The sequence below is a fragment of the Muscardinus avellanarius genome, assembly GCF_963383645.1.
Source record: "Muscardinus avellanarius genome assembly, chromosome: 21".
Taxonomy (NCBI): Eukaryota; Metazoa; Chordata; class Mammalia; order Rodentia; family Gliridae; genus Muscardinus; species Muscardinus avellanarius.
This window is the reverse complement of record NC_137807.1, coordinates 19348600-19368342: the sequence shown is the minus strand read 5'-3', so window position 1 is coordinate 19368342 and position 19743 is coordinate 19348600. Positions and strand designations below refer to the sequence as shown.

Below are 19743 nucleotides of genomic sequence, written 5' to 3'. Positions count from 1 at the left end.
GAGAAGCCCCCGCCCAGGCTGGCACTGAGTGCGGGAGCAGGCCGGCAGGAATGTAGCCTGACCTCAGACACACAAGTGGAAAATCTGAGGCAGTCAGCTTGGACGGGCCTGGAGGAATCCTGACCCCCCCCCGCACCCCCCGCCGGGTTCCTGGCGTGGGCCTGGGAAGGAGAGTGAGCTCATGGGCCCAGATGCTGGCCCTGAAACCCCGTCCCCAGCCAGAGCAGGCAGCGCAGAGGCGGGCGCTCACAGAGCGGGGCGCACTCCAGGCAGCCTCAGGAGTTTAGGTAGAGTCTCTTGTCAAGTAAAACAGCCGCAAAAGATCAGGACTGGGGCGCTACCCTCCCCGGGCTCCCTCCCTCCCAGGTGCTGGCCTCCTGGCCGCAGGCAGCGGCGACGCTGGCCTCCCCACCCGGGTGGCACTGTGTGTCCTCTTGAGCGTCAAGATGCCCCCGCGCTCTCGGGCCACTCGGGGGCCTCGGCACGAGACCAGCTTCCCACACTGACAGGACGCTCCAGGCCAGCAGCAGGCCGAGGCCGCCCAGGGCGGGGCAGAGGGCAAGGGCGCTGCTTCCTAGCCACGCTCTAGGGGTGCTCGGCAGGCTGGGCAGATGTTTCCTTGGCTCTGAGCACTGGCAAGAGCCAGTGGTAGGAAGCCTGCTCCTCAGTGGCCTTTTAGGAAAATGGGGTCTCGAGTGGAATTTCAGCTTCAGGGTCGCTCCTACATCCAACCCGTAGCCAATACTACATGCACGGGCTTTGCGGTTCTCTTTTTGTGGTGCTGGGGGTTGAACCCAGGGACATTCGACCTCTGAGCTACACTCCCAGCCCTCTTTTGTTATTTTGAAACAGGGTCTTGATAAATTATGAGGCTGGCCTCTATAACCTGTGATCCTCCTGGCTCAGCCTCCCAAGTGCTGGGATGACAGGCGTGTGCCTACACACCCCGCTGCTTTGCCGTTCTCCTGAGATGGAAGCTGGGTTCAGAGTGGCCAGAGGGCCTCAGGTGACAAGCTGGGTTCCACCACTTTGCCACAGGACCGGGGCAAACCACGCTAGCCCGGGCCTCAAGCTCCTCGTCTGCAAAGGGGTGCCAAGAAGGTGCTCATAAGCTGAGCTTGGTGCCATTACACGTGTGCTGGTATTTGTGTTATCCTTGCAATCTGATATGTTAAAACAATTGTGATGAGCCCCAAAAAGGGACGAACCTGGAGCCTACGCCTGCGGTTTTATTGACCTAAGGCCACGCCCATTTGCTTGTGGAATGTCTAAAGCCACTTTCAGGCTACGTGGGCAGAACTAGGTAGCTTCAACAGATAATCTACAGCCCAAGGAGCCCCAATTATTTACTATTTGTCCTCCACAGAAAAAGTGTGTTGCCCCTGGGCTAAAGGTCCAAAGGGTCAGCGTGGCCACTCCAGCCTGGTCCTCGGCTGCCCCTTAGGGGGCGCGGCCTCGCCCTGCGCAGTGCTCTCCTGGAAGGACGTCTGTGGTTGATGGCTGGCGCTGCTTGGGCGGGGAAGCACTCGCGCCTCTTGGTGGCTGGGGGCCTACCGAGCTGGTCAGGGCCTCCTGGGCACAGAAGTGGGGGCAGGGCTGTGAGAACAGCCATCAGTATTCCGGCTGCAGGGAGCCAGCCTGCATCAGGATGCCCAGAGGCAAAGCTTTTGTTTAGCACATGCATTAATAAACACTGTAAGCCACTCCTCCGTTCCGCTCCATGGACTCCCCTGGTCAGGAGCGCGGGCAGTTCTGGGCTGATTAGCAGGCAGTGTCAGAATATATAAGGGCTCAACAAGGCGGACGAGCGGCATGGCCCGCCTGCTTCTCAGGACACCCGGGGGCAAGCACCTCCGACCCAGGGGGAGCCTCACTGCCTGGGGAGCTCCAGGCTGGTTTCTAGGCAAAGGCTCGGCTTAAGCTGCCACTGCAGGAGTCGGGGCCGCAGCCCAGGCTAAGAGGCCGTCATCAGCAGCTAGAGAACTGAACTTCACCTGTGCGAGAGGCAACTGGTCGCCTCGGCCCTCTGGTGAGGGAGCACTCAGTTTAACAGCCGAGGAGGACGCAGAGGAAATCCGCCCCCCAGGAGGAGCTGCACAGCTATGTCACCCTCACCGTCACCCCGTGCCTGGCCTGCCTTCACCTTGACACCGCCCTTCCAAATGGTCTGCCGGCCGTGGACAGCTAGTGCTCACGTCAGGCTGGGCAGCACTGGCTCGGGCCGCCCTGGTCCTCCAGGTGTTGGGGTTACGCGGGTGCTCAAGCAGGTCCCAGACCACCGGGATGCACCAGAAGGCCAACTGTGCACAGCCCGCCCCACACACGGCCCAGCAAAGCCCGCGTGGCCTCAGCAGTCAAACCCAGCCTGTAGAGCCATCCTGAACAGACCTGCTTGTTTCTGTACTGTTGTCTTTGGCTGTCTCTGCATTGCCAGACAGGGCTGCAGAGCTGTAACGGATCACATGGTCTGCCAGGCCTAGTTTATGGTTAGCCCCTGCGGCCCCAGCAGGGGGTGAAATGATGCAAGGGTCTCACGGGATATTGAGCTTCGAGGCTCGGGGACCAAGCTGGACCTGGAGCACCCTCGCCTGTCCTCTTCCCTACTCGCCAGCCACCAGCTGGTTAGTGTGCGGCTTCGCTTGTCTGAGGGTGGAAAGAGACCTCCTGGTCCTCTGCTCAGACACTAGGACTCCAATTTAACACATGGTCGCAGACAACAGCGTATGAGGCAAAATCACCAGGGTCAGAGTCAAAGTTTCCCCTGGGGAGGTGACTTGGGGTAAACGGATGCCTGCTCCTGAGGAGTGCCCGTGCCACTGCGGGACAGGAAACATTAGAGATCTAAAGACACCTGGTGCCAGGCGTGGAGGCTGAGACGGGAGACTGCAGGTGTTGAGGTCAGCCTCAGCAAGAAGACTCATCAACCTAATAAAGATAAAATAGGGCTGGGGGTGCAGCTCGGAGGCAAAACGCCCCTGGCTCAAATCCTTAGTACCAAAAGGAAAAAACAAAAAAGGCACCTAGTATCTTAGTCTGTCAGAGCCAAGTGAGGAGTGGACTGGAGGGCACCCTGAGGAGGTGGCGCCCAGCCCCAGGGCTGTGGAGGGCAGGAACGTCTTTCTGGAGGGGTGTGGAGAGTCCCTGCGCCCTTTTCCTGCCCTGTGGAAAGGGGGTGAACTAATCTGGAGGCACAGAAGAATGAGGGTGGACAGATGTGACACTCCTCAAGGCTCCCCACTGGATGTGAGGACGTAGCCAGGAACAAGAGTCACCGGCCGACAGCTGGATTTTAACAAGCTGGCGTCTCAATCTTAAGGAAAAACTACCCCAGGCACGGAATCCCAAAAACCTGGTTTCCGGAAAACAGGAAGGGCTCAGCTGAGTGCAGACATTCTCCTCTGGGGCAGGGGCACACTGCAAGGCATGATTTAACTTGGCGGGAGGAAAGATGACAGGCAGCAAGGACTGAGGAAGCAGGCTCCCCACGAGACAGCAGCCCCCACCCATCGCCCCCATCCTGACGGGCAGAGGCCCAGATATGCGCAACTTCACGCTCTGCGACGCAGACCGGCTGTCCCTGAACCGTCCCAAGAGACAGCAGCGAGGTTCCAGGAAGCCCTGCGGCGGGAGGCCAAGCTCAGGCGCCCCTCGTGGAGTCTGGCCCCCTGTCAGGTCCTCACCCTAAAATCACCCCGCGTCACCTGAAGAAAGCCCACCCTGGTGCTCTGAACTCTCCCTCATGGCCTTTGTGGTTCTCATGATATCAGATCTGAGGGTTTAAGAACCAAGTCAGAACACTCCTCCTAGGTAAGCACGGAGGGAATCTCGCGCTGTGCCCTGGTAACTAAGCTGCGGGGCAGAGAACAGTGTCAGCAGATCCCTCTCGCTGCCCCAGAGAGGTGGTCTGAAGAGGCTGGGCGGTACTAGGGATGGAACCCAGGGGCATTCTACTTCTGAGCTCCACCCCCGCCCTTTTTAAAAATTCTTTATTTTGGAACAGGGTCTCACTGAGTGGAAAAGGGCCTAAGTAGATGAAGCTGTCCGTGAACCGTGATCCTCCTGTTTCAGCCTCCCAAACGCTGGCCTGGCGTTACAAGTGTGTGTCACCATGCCCGGCAGAATTCCAAACTCTTTAAGGCCGGGTCTTAGGCCCGCCAGGGCAGGTGGGCCAAGTGACTGTGGGCTCACCAGGGGGCAGTGTGGTGAACGGGTGGCACAGGATGGGAGAGGGCACAAATGACAGATGCCCGACAGCCTACGGCTGCGCACCGCAGAGCCACCTCCAGGAGCGCAGGCCTCGGGAGCCCAGGAGAGCCTCGGGGGCTGCCCTGGGCTCTGCTCCTGTGGCCTGGACTTCTGATTTCTCCTCTGTACCATGAAGGCGGCCTCTGACAGCCCTCTCAACCAACTCTCCCCCTCACACAGCTGTCGGCTGGCCTGGGATTTGCCTGCTCGCGCTGTCTCCCACAGTGGCCGCACAGCACCTTTACGCATCTTGGAACCTGCGGGGAGACCCGAGGGCCAGGTATATACACACTGCCGAGCGTCACGGTCGACGCAGACATCGCGTCCGAAACAGACGCCGGCAACTCACCTTGAAAACAAACCCAAAGCTCCCGGGAATACAACATCCCGCGTTCAACCTGCGCACACGCTGGCCGCCTCCCAACTTGGAGTAGCTCTAGAAAGTAAGCTGACCCACAAGGACATATTTGTTGCTGAAAAGGCAGACGGGAAAAGACCAAGTCCTAGGAGAGGAGCGGCCAGAAGCCACAATTTTGAAAGCGTCAGCATCTCACGGCAAAGTCCTGACAAGAGTCCTTAAGACACACTCCAGATTCTCCATACTTAGCCATTTAAAGTTCATTTTTAAAAACTGTTGTGACAAATAATATATGATCCTTCTTTACTGCTTATATTTTCAAGACAGAAAACAATTAGTAAGTTTACAATAAAACATACAAGAAAATTTTTTCCCCGGAGTAGGAGTAGGAGAGCTACAAATGAGAGAATTCCTCCACGGGAGTCGAGGAGCAGCCGAGCCAGCGCGCGCCAGGGAAACCACCACTCAACACACAAGTGGCATTTTGTGATCAAATTTATTTTTTGTTTAAATTTCATTTACTTTGTTTTACTGTAATTTACACAAGAGACTGCCAAGTAAACTAGGTATTTTACATTCACCACACATTCCCTCAAATCTCCACGGTTGTTAGAGAAACATTAAAATCCACGGCTGGCTCCGTCCCCGTGCCCCCGAGCTCCCGGGGAGCCTCCAGGTGAGCAAGTGTGCGGAGGGCTGGGCTCTCAACACGGCCGGCAACGCTGGCCCCCGCGGCTGACTCCTATCTTACCCAGTGCCCAGAGAGCAAACGCCAGTCTCTATCCTGAGTGCAGAGGACATCTGAAGGCCCGTGGGCTCTGCTGCTGAGCTCGGGGCACCCCTGCTCCGTCCAGCCTACTGCCAGCGCTCCAGCGGGCAGGCCGTGAGCGAGCCCGGTGCCGAGGCGGTGTGACTGGGGCTGGTGTGCTCTGGAGGGAGGGCCCGGAGGCTGGACACGACGGTGACCCGCCGGCTCCGGCACTCTCACTCACCAGATCTGCAGCCTGAAGCGGCTGGTGACGGCTGCATCTTGCTCTGTTCCTTCCTTGAGAAAGGACGCGTGGCGGCGGTTTCAGGAGACCTGCTCGGGATGCTACTGACGCCCTCGGAGAGCACAGCCGCACATTAGGGCCCGGCCGCCCCATCGCAAGCCCCCCCAGTGCTTAGCAACAAGAAAGGAGCCAAACGCCCCAACTCTGGCACCCCATCCCGCGGGCTGTGAGGAATCCAGGCCATTTGCATAGTTTCCAGGCTGGAACCGCAGAAAACAGTCACCTCCGAAAGGACGCTCCACGGAAGCAGTCTGCTTCCTGTTTTACCACCCAGCCTGCGATACCGTTTAATTTCTATATTGGTTTCTTTGTTTGCCTAACAAGAGCCCAAAAGTTTTCTAGTGTTTATTATAAATCACAAACCGTCATCTCCTTTTTTGCTAGGTTTGATGTAGAAAAATATTTGAAATTCAAAATATAAAACTCCAATAAAAACCGGAAAGTTTTCTGAAAAGGATTTTTCTCTCAGGGCAAACTAGTAAAAACTGGCCTGTAACTTTAGTTCTGACTTAATAATGTCAAATTTGGCTGGAAGATAATGACCATCCAGAAATAAATAATTATAAATACATTCAGAGTTTACATCTCAGATTCACTGGAATATCAAAACATTTTGGAGGAGTCTTTCCGCAGGAGTCTGTTGCTTACAGGACTAAAATAAAAAATTTGTAAGACACTGATTTAAAAGAACAGAAAAATAACAAAAAGCTATACATATTGGTCCACAGCTTGACATTTATGGAACACACCAGCTAGTATCACACTGCAGTCAATTTTCCCATTAATGGCATTACTCTGATAATTATTAAAATCTGTTCCAGGTATATATATTGAAAATATTTTCTTTTGCATTCTTGCTGAAGATAGGTACAGTACTTTGGAGAATGGTACTAATCCCTTCAAGTATGTATGTACATATATACACGCGTGTATCTGGGTCTGCAGCTCTACATGCGTCCTATATACAGCTACAGACGGGCGGCGAGGCCGGGCGTGCGTCGTCGTAAGCACACGCGAGAACGGCACACTTGAGACGCTGGTCAGACTCCTCTTCACTCGTCGCCGGCCGCGCTTGTCCCCCTCACTTGACCTTGACTACGTAACTGTAAGAAAAGTGCAGAGCGTGTTAGAGACACGGCAAACTCAAAGACAGCGGCCAGTCACGCATGCTCTCCAGAAAGACATTCTCAGTGTGGCAAAACTTTTGGCAGAAAATGAGCCCCAACCTCTGGACTTTAAAAATTTTGTATTTTGCTGGGCGTGGTGGCGCACGCTTGTAATCCCCGCGCTTGGGAGGCTGAGACAGGAGGATCGCGTAGGTTCGAAGCCAGCCTCAGCTACTTAGTGAGACCCTGTTTCCAAATAAAATATAAAATAGGTCTGGGAGTATAGCCCGGAGGTAGGAAGCCCCTGGGTTCCAACCCCAGTACCACCACCAAAAAAAAAAAAAAAAAAAAAAAAAAAATTGTCCATTTAAGAAGATTCTGGTTTTATTAATGGCATAACATTTTGTTTCATTGGAAAGATGAAATCAGAAGGAGTACATCACAAAAATACAGCAGAACTCAATAAAAGTAACAATAACTAAAACAAAAAAAATGTTTTTTAAAAAGCACTAACCCTGAAGAGAGGTTCAGAGAAGCCCTGGAGGAGCTGCTCCTGCCTTCTGTACATCTACTCCTTTCACCTCACCCCTCACACGTCCTCAGCCCGAACAACGGGGAGCGGGCAGCCCCAGAGCAGGAAGGGCGCGCCTCGCCGCCTCCTGTCCTCACTGAGCTCGGCAGCCACACTCGAGGGCCGCGGGCTGCCCGTTTTTGGCTACCCACACTCTTTCAATGTGTGTGTTTGTTTTTTTTTTTTTAACTTTTGTGGCACTGAGGATTGAGTCCAGGAGGATTCTACCTCCAATCACAGCCACAGGCCTATTTTATTTTTTATTTTGAAACAAGGTCTCCCCAAGTTGCTGAAGCCTCCACAAGTGGCTGCGGCTGTTCTCAATTCGTGATCCTCTTGTCTCAGTCTCCCAAGTACTGGGATTACGGGTGTGCCCCAGCACACCCGGCATAAGGTAAATTGATGCTTTTTATTTCCCTTTAGGGAAATTTGTTACCTGGACATATCAGTTTGTTAGAAAAATAAGAACATGAAAATGTTTTATACCATAAGTTAAAACCAATATGTATTTACACAGAGCAAAGCACACCGCAGAGGCGACTGAGGGACACAGAAAAAATTCACCTCAAGTCAAGTGCTGAGGTTGGCCGTTTAGGTATGAACGAAGAGTCTTTGTTTGAAAATGTTTTAACCTGCCTCCTTCCTAACACCTGGCTCTACCGAGGGCAGCTAACCAGCCACCGACAGTAACTCAGGCGCTTCCTGGACAGGGCCACACAATGAGAAAGTGCCCGGGCTGGAGCTGGCACTGGGTCAAACCTCCTGCAGATGGGAGCCTTGCAGAAGAGGGACCCGGGTGTTCACTGTCAATTCTATATTCTAAAAGTAAAACACGGATCTTCTAAATTCTAAAAATAAAGCCACGTTTGACCGTTTGCACCTCTGTGCTCAGTCAGTTAACTCCCCCTCACCAAAAGGCACAGGTTTATCAACACTCTTCCCAGGTCTTCACTTACACAGTTTGATATTGTCTCTGACCTACAGGGGACTCATCTAGACATCAGCAGCCGACGTGCCTCGGACGGAACCCTTCTTACGCATCTAAACGTAAAATAAAAGCATGAGCTGCTGAAATCAGACTCTAGGGAGGGTTAGTAAGCAAGGGAAAAGCTAAATGGGGTTACGAAGTGCCAGCTGCCTGTTTATAACCACACCCACGTGGAGAGTGGAGTTCTGAGTTCCTCCGGTTATCTCGGCTTAAAGAGGTTCTTTTACACAGCATGAAAAACATCCATGTATTTTGTACCTAAGAAACAGATGCCCAGGAGTGGGTAAGGTGCATGCCATTACCAACGCCCCTAGGGTGTGGCTCACGTCCCACAGCCCTGACGGCAGACGGGAAGCCACCGGGACAGCCACCTCTGCCGCTGCGCCCCTGAGCCAGGCAGCAGCAGTCCATCTGCCTTGCTCCCCTTTGGGTGCGGGTGGCGGAGTCCTCGGGCCAAGGGTGGCTGGACAGGGAGTGGAGGAAGACGCAAGCGGAGCCCAGAAGACTGGGCGGCCAGGAGACGGGGTGCGGAGACAGGCCAGGCGCACACAGGCCAACAACAGCAACAGAGCCTCCAGGGCGAACCCAGAAACAGGCAGAAGGGAACCACTCTAGAGCTCTGTGCCCCGCCGCCGCCTGGCCTCCCGCCCTCACCCCCAGCCTCTTGAGGTGCGAGGACCTCTCTCCAGAGCCAAGGCCCCTGAGAAAGAGCCACACGATTCTGAAGAAAGCCGTGAGTTAAGAGCATCGCGAGGCATCGAGTCTTCCACCCGGGCCGGGGGCAGAGCCTGGAGCCCAGGAAGCCTGAGCGTCGAGGAGGACTCCCAAGCCGGCTGCCAGGGCTCCCGGCAGCGGCAGTGCCATGGGTAGACCGCCCGGCGGCCCACAGCAAATCCACTTAGAATTTCATACTAAGACAAGCAGCATTCACTGCTGAAACTTTTTGCTAAATGTGTGTCAAGTGTTTAACTGCTCCGCGCCTCCACCCCACCCTGACAGATTCTACCAATCTCACGGCCACAGTGGGTCTGGGCTATGGGGCACAGGAAGGTGGCGCTAGTAACCAGCCGCCTCCTTCTCGAGCACAAGCGGACTTGCGTGGCAAGTAGCCGAGCCTGCAGCGCCCGCACACACCAAGACCAGGGCGCCCCTGGGCCAGGCAGCAGCAGTCCATCTGCCTTGCTCCCCTTCGGGTACGGGTAAATCCTCGCTGGGAACAGCAGAGCCGTGCCACGTTCACCATGAAGGCGGGGCCCCTGCAGCCACAGGTGACGCGGGGTGGTGGTGGGGGTGGGTGGGGGGAGGGAGGACACCAGCTGCTCGAGGGAGTGAGCCCACGCCGGCGGGCAGGTAGGACAGGGTGCTCCTCAGCAGTGGGGGGCACCGGCAACTAAGAACAGCAGCATGGGTGGCAGGAGGCCTGGGAACAGGGAGAAACCCCCCGACCTGCTGCCCCAGCGCTGCAGCCGGCCTCCACGCGGGTGGCAAGGGTCCTCCGCGCTCGCTGCACGCCAACCTACTCTTCTCAAGGCTCAGAATTTGAGGCCTAACATCAGTAGGAAGAACTGGGGCCTGAGAGGTTTTTACGGGCTGCTCCAGAAACTAAGCCCCAATTTATAATGTTGTCTCTATGGAAAAATATGTTCCAAATTTCAAACCATCAACCTAAAAAATTTTGGAGCAAACTCCATTCACATGAGGCTGGAGTCTGCCTATAGTTTACTTTATGTATAAGATAAGGTTAAAACATTTTATTGCCTTATAAAGAAAACATGTCCTAGTCCTCTCAGAAGGTTTGTATAAAGCTAATTAGAAGCAGACCTGGTGTAATCACCAAAGAGTAAGCAATTTTAAACACAGATTCTTTATGATGCTGTGCGCCAAAAAAATAGATTTCCCTGTGCCAGAGGCCCTGACCTGCTGTGGCTCCTGCCAGGAGATGCAGGCCCCTCACGCTCACACCTGCGGCCTCCCGGGGGCCTGGCAGGGCCCGAGGTGACGGCATGGAAAGCCCGCGCCCTGGACATTCCTCGGGCTCCTTCCCGTGAGCCTTGCTGCCAACTGCAGACAAGCCCAGGGCAAAACCAAAACCAGACACACTGCAGAGGGAGCCAGGAAGGCAGGCCGATCCTGGGGGAAAGGAGACACCCAGTGGCTGCAAAGTGGCCCTCGGCGGGAGGTGGGTGCAATTAACATTCAACACAGCATGCTGACCTCCTTGGGGACCCCAATGTGCCTTAGCTTAGCAAGAAGCGAGAAGCCTGGCTCTTCCAGATGAGGGAGTGGGGCTCACTGTGCTGACAGCACAGCCTGCGTGGTGCACACTGAGCCAGAGGCATGCTGTTTCTGACCAAGCGTGTCTAGTCAGAGAACTACTGCAGGAGGGAGAATGCAAACCACGGGCCGGCTCTGCTCCCAGCTCGAGAGGCTCCCGTCTACCTCAGGAAAGGCCTCAGCCAGCGAGGGCACACACGAAAGGATGTTAGTGGCGAAGAAACTCTAATGAAAATAAGCACAGAACGCTTCATAGCGCCGCCGCCCTCGGCCCAGCCTCCCCGGCTAAGCACGCACGGCGGCCAGGGGGTCAGAGTCGCCCGATCCGCAGGCCTTACTGTTTCTAGTTCTTTCTGGGTTTCATCTTCCATTCTTCTGATGTCTTCCATCGTCAGATCGATCCACTTGTCGATCCAACAGAAAAGCTGGCGATGAAAGTTTGTAAATATCCTCTTTTCTTGCTTTATTTAAAACAAAGAAAAAAAGAAGCACAAGAAGGCAAAAACCTAAAATTAATAACACATTAAAACTTCTCATGTCCCAATTAACCCATGGAATTCATATACTTGGTTTGAAAAGATCACTTTACATGGCTTAGTGGAAATTTCAATTCCATAACTAAAATCAACTTGAAAATGGAAAGAAAAATTTTCTTGTGAAACAGGAAATAATCTCCCCTGGAAAAGGCATAATGATCGAGTACAAACTGAAAATACGGTGTGCACAATCTGATCCGACGTGCTGCTGCTGGACCTATCTATTTTTACCTTTTTCTAAATGTCAGCTAGCGAAGGCCAACTAGGTTTCTTTCTGCTGTGACCCTCCACACTGTCACTCCTCACCGTCTGCATGCCAAGGGACACTGAGAGGCAGAGCCCGTCCTCCGCCTCAGAGGAGAGAACTGGGCTCTTCAGGCTAGAGGTGTCTCATGGGATTAAAAGTCACCATGCACTCTCGACTAATTCTGTGATGCTATGTTACTGCTACCACACGTGCGCGCGTGTGTGTGTAAAGCCATGTATACAAACTGGTTTTAATTACTGAATTGTTTAAGTTGTACTCAACATTACTAAGAAAGAAAAGAGCATACCCAACAGTGAATACTTGAAAAAAAGAAACTTCATCAATGACACGTGTGACTTCTACTTAATAGAACTGAACTGCCCGTCTGTTACTGTGATCCAAGAGGACCCAGCCAGTCCTTAGAGTATCTCCCATAAGCCAGCGCGAGCAGGCCCAGGAACAAGCAAGGTTCCTAGTACTTGGAGATCTTTCTCTTAAAATGCTACAGCGAGCTGGCGTGGTAGCGCTTGTCATCCCAGCACCTGGGAGGCTCAGACAGGAGGACCGTGGCTCATGGCCAGTCTCAGTTACTTAGCGAGGCCCTTTACAACTCAGTGAGACCCTGCTTCAAATAAATAGTACAAATTAGGGCTGGGGGTGCAGCTTGGAGGTAGAATGCCCTTGGCGTTCTATCTATCTATCTATCTATCTATCTATCTAATCTATCTATCTATCTATCTATCTATCTATCTATTTATTTAGTGGGTCTGGGGATGGAACCCAGGGGCATCTGACCTCCGAGCTACACCCCCTGCCCTATGTTTTATACTTTATTTGAAACCGGGTCTCACTGAGTTGCAGAGGGCCTCACTAAGTAGCTGAGGCGGTCTGCGAACCGCGATCCTCCAGGTCTCAGCCTCCCGAATGCTGGGATTACAAGCGCGCGCCACCACACCCGGCTTTCTAAAAAAAAAAAAAGAAAGAAAAAAGAAAAAACAAGTTACAGCAGCTCCAGCTGAAAAGTAGAAGAGTTACAGGGAAACTCAAACACAACTCATGGTAGGACTCAGCGGGAGGATGCGGGCTTCTTCACAACGAGAAGAGAGTAGTCATATTACAGGACGATAAAGGCCACGGCAGCCCCCGGCGAGTGAGCATTCATGGCGCGCCTGGTGGGTGCTGGGGAGCCCAGGGCCTGGCGCATGTGGGGAGCCTCTGCCAGAGCCCGGCGCCCGCACAACCGCACGCTCCCCTCTTCCACTACCTGTGCTCCTCTGACTTCTCTAAAGACGATGAAGGAAAGCAGACCTAGTCCTCATTATGTCAGCCTGATTCAGAATGAAGCTCCCATTGTCAGCGGGGAACTCTACGGCAGCCCCTCACATGGGGCGCGTGTCCTGGAGGGGCAGCCCGCACAGGGGCACGCCGTGCGCGGAAAGAGCTCGCCATGGGCTGCTGGGGCGGCAGAAGCACCTCCCAGAACGCCCCGAAACCTCTTCTGACATCCACCTTTGCTGTCCAAGGGTGAAGGGCAGACATTACTTACACGGAAACAATAATTTCCCTCAAATAAAGGAGAAAAGTGGTAGCTGAGGAGAAGGGGCCGACAGTCGCCCAGCTCCCAGCCACAGCCAGGCAGGCCTACCTTCTGAATGAAGTTTTCCACTTTGCTCTGCAGCCCCCACCACTTGAACTTGATGGTCACCAGCTTGTAGGCACACATCCGAGGGCAGTCGGGGCTGTCTGCCAGCTCCTTCTGGATGGGAGATGGAAGAGGAGACACTGAGACTCGAACAGGTAGGCTTTGACTGAAACCACTGCGCAACACCAGACACCCAGGAAGAGTTTCAGTCTGGTCTTTCAGGTGAGTAGAAATGTATAATCATTTTAGCTAAAGTGCAGCTTTCCCCTGCTGCAGCCCCTCCTCCACAGACCCAGTTGTCTCCTCCTGCTGAAGTGGGATAGGAGTGCTGCCCTGCCTCAAGTTACAATACTCAGACTGGCTACGCCGCGGTGGCGCTGCAGCGTGGACAGCGAGCGCCGGCCTCAGCGACGCAGACCCTCCTGAGGCGCTACCCTGTGGATGTCAGACACAACGGACGGACAAGGAGCTCAGAGCCCCTTTCTTCCAGCGCAGCACAGCACTGGCCGGGCTGAGCTACCGCAGGAGAAGGGGCGCGAGAGGCGAGTCGGCGCAAAAGCAGCCTGAGACTGTGAAGCATTCGAAGGCAGGTCCGACAGAGACTAGGACGTCCGCAATGACCACGCCTCGCAGTCAAGGAGGAATCGAGTCCTGCTGTGGAGCGCACAGGCGGGCGGGGCGTCTGAATCGGGAGACCGAGGAGATGCAGCGCGGCGTCCCCAGCATCTCGAGAGCCGAAAGCAGTGAGGAGCTAGGGCCGCACACCACTCCTACCCCAATAGAAAACTCCCCTCATGTTTAGGATTCACCGAAGAATTCTAAAGTATGGATTTTATGAAGAAGGAGGGAGGGTCGGAGGGAAAAGGGGAAGGGGAAAGTAAGTATAGCGAGAACTGCCACTCCTGAGTGCGGGCGCCTCTGCTCTTTCAGTGTTTTGGGAGGGGACTTGCAAGCTGGGCGTCACTGGCGACCTCAGAACCACCCGCGAGTGCGCACTCTCAGGAAGGGTGAGCATATGCTCACTGTGGTCCGCCTCAGACGGGGCCACTTCTAAGGTGCTGTGTGCAGGGTCCCAGCCATTTCCAAGCCAGCCTGGAGGCTGCACAGGCTCACAGCAGTGGGCAAACTCAGCACGGCCCCGCCCTCAGGAGCTCACTTGCCAGTAAGGGAGGCTTGGATCAAGGAAAAACAGCAGCCCTGTGCGGTGGCACACGCCTGTAATCCCAGTACCGGGGAGGCTGAGACGGGTGGGTCACAGGTTCAAGACTCGCCTCAGCAACTTACCAAGACCTTGTTTCACAAAAAAAGGGCTGGGGTCTAGCTTAGGGTTAGAGTGCTCCTGGGTTCAATTACTAGTTAACCCCCCCACACATATACAAACATTCTCTTAAAAAAAAAAAAAGAGCAGGCTGTGGTGGCGCACGCATGTAATCAATCTCAGTACTTGGGAGGTTAGAACAGGAGGGCTGCAGGTTCATGGCCAGCCTCAGATACAGAGTGAGGCCCTCCAAAACTTGGTGAGACTGTTTCAAAATAAAAAATAAAATAGGGCTGGAGTGTAGCTCAGAGGTAGAATGCCCTTTGGGTTCCAACCACAAAATAAAAAAAAAGAGAAGACGACAGCAGGCGTCTAGTAACCCTAGGACGGCTGCGCCTGTCAGACGACAGCCTTAGTAGGCAGGCCTCGAGGGCTTAATGCTCACAACTCCCTCAGTCCTTGTTCTGTAACAGCTGAATCTACAGCACTTAACCTCAATCACTTGCACGAAAGGGGCCTCTCCTGTGCAAAGGAGACCACTGAGCCAAGGTGGGAGCTGGCAGCAGCCACACCGCGCCGCCCCTGCCGTCAGCTCAGGCTGTGCACGTCCCGCTTCCAGTACCCCGTGTGAGCGCGAAGCTCCCTTCGTGCACTCGCTCAGAACGATGAAGCTCCAGCTTATTCTCAAACTTCAAGACCATTTTTCATCTATGCGACCACAGAACCAGACCACATTCCCCCAAATTGTCTATGTTGTCCCAGGTTTAAGTGAATCTAGGGATATAGTACATGAAAAAATTCCATCTTGCTATTGCCAATGGGACAAAAATTCCTGTGCAGACCTATTTGACTGGCTTTTCTTAAGATATCTGTTCCAAATAATATTTCCTCTTCTGATAACTTGGAACCGAGTCTCACAAAGTCACCCAGGCTGGCCTCAAACCCGTGCTCCCCTGCCTCAGTTTCCCAGGTAGCCAGGAGCACAGGCACCACTGTGCCCAGCTTCACCTTCTGGGTAATGACCTGGTACAGGGGTTGAGTCAGTGAGGTAATACTGGCAAACATCTAAATAAAAAGATCACAGCAAGCCCTCTATTTTTTTTTTTTTCAGTACTGGGGATGGAACCCAGGGCATTCGACCTCCAAGCTACACCTCCTGACCCTATTTTTTATTCTTTATTTTTTATTAATATTATTATTTTTTTGGTGGTACTGGGGTTCCTGGAAGCCCTTCTACCTCCGGGCTACACTCCCAGACCAATTTTATATTTTTGAAACAGGGTGTCTTACGCCAGCGCGGCTGGCTTCAAACCTGCGCGATCCTCCTGTCTCCGCCTCCCAAGCACTGGGATTACAAGCATGCGCCACCAAGCCCGGCTTTATTCTTTATTTTTTTGAAACAGGGTCTCACTAAGTTGTGGATGGCTTCACTAAGTAGTAGCGGAGGCTGTCCACGAACCACGATCCTCCGATCTCTGCCTCCCAAATGCTGGGACTACGAGGATGTGCCGCCACGCTTTTTACAAGGGAATTCTATGTCTGCAGAAGGCCTGGGCTCAGCCTGACGTCTTCATGATTTCTCCCGTAAGACAGGGCGCTCACAGGAAAAGGCAGCATGCTATACGTCTGCACCACGCGTTCTGAGTGAGTTGCATTAGACAAGTACTTAGGAGGTGCTACGTATACCTCACGTGCGCTAGGCCAGCCAGCCCTCCACAAGAACCCTGCTAGACTAAAATAGTAAGATTTGTCTTTCACAGATCAGCTTTTCTTTCTTTCTTTTTTTCTTTCTTTTTTTTTTTTTCAAATCTGGGGATGGAACCCAGAGGCATTCTACCTCTGAGCTACACCCTCTCTTTATTTTGAAACCGGGTCTCACCGAGTTGCAGAGGGCCTCACTAAGTAGCTGAGGCTGTCCGCGAACCGCGATCCTCCGGTCTCAGCCTCCCTAATGCTGGGATTACGAGCGTGAGCCACCATGCCCAGCTCACAGATCAGCTTTTCAATCAAGCAAACTGAAGCGTTCTAATCCAACGAGGGTCACTGAAAACCCTTGGGTGCAACACTAATTGGGTATATGCAGAATACGGCGCTTTAATTGTAAGGTATACTGCCAAGCAGCAGTGCTAGCTTGGGACGAGGGGCGACTCCCCGAGGCGAGGCGGAACCTTTCCGCTCTGGGCCCCGCGTCTCTAGCAGGGCTAGACTCTTAGCAGACTCCATCCTTCTCTGAGGCAAAGCTAAAAGCACGTGGTGTGTGTGTGTGTAAACTTAGGTCCTCTAGGGTCAGAGTCAACCCAGGGTGAACATGCAGACGGCAGAACAATACGCCCTTTACATTCAACGGCTCGTCCTAAAAGCTTTTTATAATTTTATTTTTATCCTGCAATATGTCCAAGCTTAACAAACTGTCCTGACTGCCCACCCACCCACCTGATTTCCTCCATGGCTGAGTACCCGCCCCAACGCTGAAAAACCCTAAGAAGACTTCCAGGTCAAACACTCAAAGGCCCCGCTAGCTAAGGGTCACGACACCCTCGTTCTGAACCCCCGAAGCGCTGGCCACCCTGCTCTAATGAAAACCCTGGGTGCTCCTGGTGGAGCTCCCGCCCTTCAGCACTCTCCCAGAGAGCCGCAGACACCGAGGACAGAAGGCGGTGCTGATTAAAGGATCGAGCTAACCTGGCACACACGCACCTGGCCCAGCAAGTGCGCGGGGCTCGCAGCCAACAGGTGGCCGCTCGCACGAGTCCGGTGACCGGGGCCGGCTGCTCCTGCCCACCGACACCGAGCCCCAGTAACATAACACTGTGAGAGAAGACTGAGAAGAGCGTTCCTATCTCATCCAGCCTAGACGTATATTCATTCTCGATCTGCTTTGAATTTCCCATCCAATTAACAAGTAATTATTTAAAAAAAAAAAAGCTTTCAGGGGAAAATATGTAAACCCAACTACGAGCAGACGCTGCTGCCTTCTGTGACGTGGCCGGTTCCCCACAATGCCTGCACTCAAGCAGGAGGCACGGGGACGACAGAACACACTCGGCCGGGCCAGGGCAGGCCGAGGACACACAGCGACGACTTTCTTCAAGTACTGTTACTGACATACACAATACTCAAGGAAGGCGCCATCCAATTCCAAAGACGACCAGGAGGCGCCATCTCTTTATCTGACCTACGGCCTTTAGCGATACAGTGAAGAACAGAGCGTTAAGATTCTCCATACTGGATAAAGAAACTGCAAAGTGTGAAACTGCCTACACGCCTATGGAAACCCTTAAGGAATTCTTCTGGCATGGCACCATCTTTCTGGGGTGAAGTCTAATACTATGAAAGAAGTCTTATAGCCGTTCACCTTCTACTACAGACCCTTGAACTTGGTCACTGCGCTTCCAAAACTGTGTCCTGCCCCACGCATCGGGCGAGGAGCAGGGGCAGCCACCCTGCACCACTCACTGCCGACCCCAGCACCCCAGAGCCTTCCGCCCAGCGGGCTAGTGTGCGGACACCGCTAAAAGCCATGTCTCTAAGAAGAGTGAATATGGTGCCAATATAAACAGGTGTCTACACCTGACGGAGACATCTGTAACCAAATAAACCACAGAAACCAGAGAGTCATTAAGTGGGAGAAATAAAGCTCATTTTTATTCCTTTTTGGGCATGATTTATTTTGCACAACTCACATATTTTCTTATGGGGGAGGGAACTGAGGCTTAATACACTAACTCTAAACACGGTTTACCCCTCAGTCACTATTTTAGGACAGAGATCGCTTTGCTCCAAGTTATCTGGATACTATTTCAAATCATTGTTCTTTAAATATAAAAACCTAAATGTTTTTCTGCTTCTTTTCTTTTTGATGTTTAATAAATCAAACCCAAACAAAATCAAGCAAAAAGCTGAATTAAGATCCTTAGTAGGTTACTTTGGTCCAACCCAACTCTGACTTTTTCCTAAAAATAATCACAAGTTATACAAAGTAAAATAAGATAAAACTCTCAAGGCTTATCAGAAACACTTTTTTTTTTGAAGAAATGTGTAACCTTCAAAACACAAACAACCTCAATGAGACAAGTATCTGGCCCTACAGGCCCCAGCTCCAGGGAGGTGCACGCCTGGGTTGAGGTAAGGCAAAGCTTCCTTTCTGGCCCTGAACAGTAAAGTTTCTGAATTTTTCTTTTCACTGCTCAAAAATTAGCCCAAAACAGGCCAGGCGTGGGGTGTGCCTGTAGTCCCAGCTACTGCAAAGGACTGCTTGAATCAAGGGGTTTGAGGCCAGCCTGGGAGATGAAAATATCCCCCTCCCTGCCAGTCTTAAAAAATAAAAAAACAAAAACCACCAAAACAGAATTAAGCTTTCACACGTAACTCCAATCCAGCCTCTCATCTAAAGCAAGATAATTAAAACTAATTCTTCTAGCCGGGCATGGTGGTGCACGCTTGTAATCTCAGCTCTTGGGAGGCTGAGACAGGAGGATTGCACAGGTTCGAAACCAGCCTCAGCTACTCAGCTACTTAGTGAGACCCTGTTTCAAAATAAAATATAAAATAGATATGGGAGTACAGCCCGGAGGTAGAAAGACCCTGGGTTCCACCCCCAGTACCACCAAAAAAACAAAACAAAACAAACAAAAAACTAATTCTTCTAATCTAAGAACAAACAAAATTTTGCTGATAAATGAGTTTTATAAAGATTAAAGCGTGGATATCTAAAAGTCCAACTTAAAAAAAAAAGTAAAAACTTACTAGAAGTAAAAAATATAAGAGCAATCCAACATTCTGTAAGATGGGTTAAAAGAATCTCAAGTTAGGACTTTTCCACATAATTCAAATTTCACCCGTAATATAGCAAGCACTGGTTACTTGTGAAACGTTTCCAAAATTGTATTTAAATAGTTTGTATATTCACTGAATTCCTTACATTTCATGTTACTAAGTATAAATGAAGCTCGCAAACTCAAATCATGTTTTTAATTTAACAGTGCGTGTCGAGTTACTCTGAGGTATGTGGACGAGGGCTGTGGGGGAGTAACGTATACCGGAGCCACGCAAAGTAACTAAACAAACCCAGGGTGTTTAGCTGCAGCGCAAGCAATCAGCCCATGTTATCCACAAGGACGAGTTTCTTGAATCCGTGACAAACATATACAAATGTAAAAGACAATTAAAACACAAACCAAAGGCATTCTGGAAACTCCTTTTCCAACAATGCAGCCCTCTCTTAGTCTCACGAGACACACCAACTCGACACACACTTTTTCTGCGTTGAGTGTGTTGGGATGAACATGGGACGGTACTTGCTGTGTTTAAGCAGAGCTAATTATTTGCAAAGGCACAGCAGTTTCTATAAGGTCATACATATTTCCTTCATATTTCAACTTTTCAGTTCTAGGCGATCTGAATGCTCGATTTGAGAGGCTGGTTTTGTAATGCAAGTTTCCGAGCCAGATTTCACAGAGAAAGTTA

The 19743-nt window shown here is 52.2% G+C and overlaps 1 protein-coding gene across 2 annotated transcripts in view; it reads right to left on the bottom strand.

The window, feature by feature from the left end:
* Positions 1-6664: 6664 nt before the first annotated feature.
* PITPNB (phosphatidylinositol transfer protein beta) overlaps positions 6665-19743 on the bottom strand; it is a gene marked incomplete at both ends in the record, with an annotated part of 59662 nt that continues 46583 nt past the window's right edge. Inside the window, 4 exons of one of the 2 annotated variants that reach the window (XM_080717624.1) lie at positions 6665-6758; positions 8289-8373; positions 10933-11055; positions 13023-13133. In XM_080717624.1, coding sequence (XP_080573750.1) covers positions 8326-8373; positions 10933-11055; positions 13023-13133 — 282 coding nt within the window. The remainder of the gene's footprint in view (positions 6759-8288; positions 8374-10932; positions 11056-13022; positions 13134-19743) is intronic. The other variant, XM_080717623.1, reaches the window with a different exon arrangement.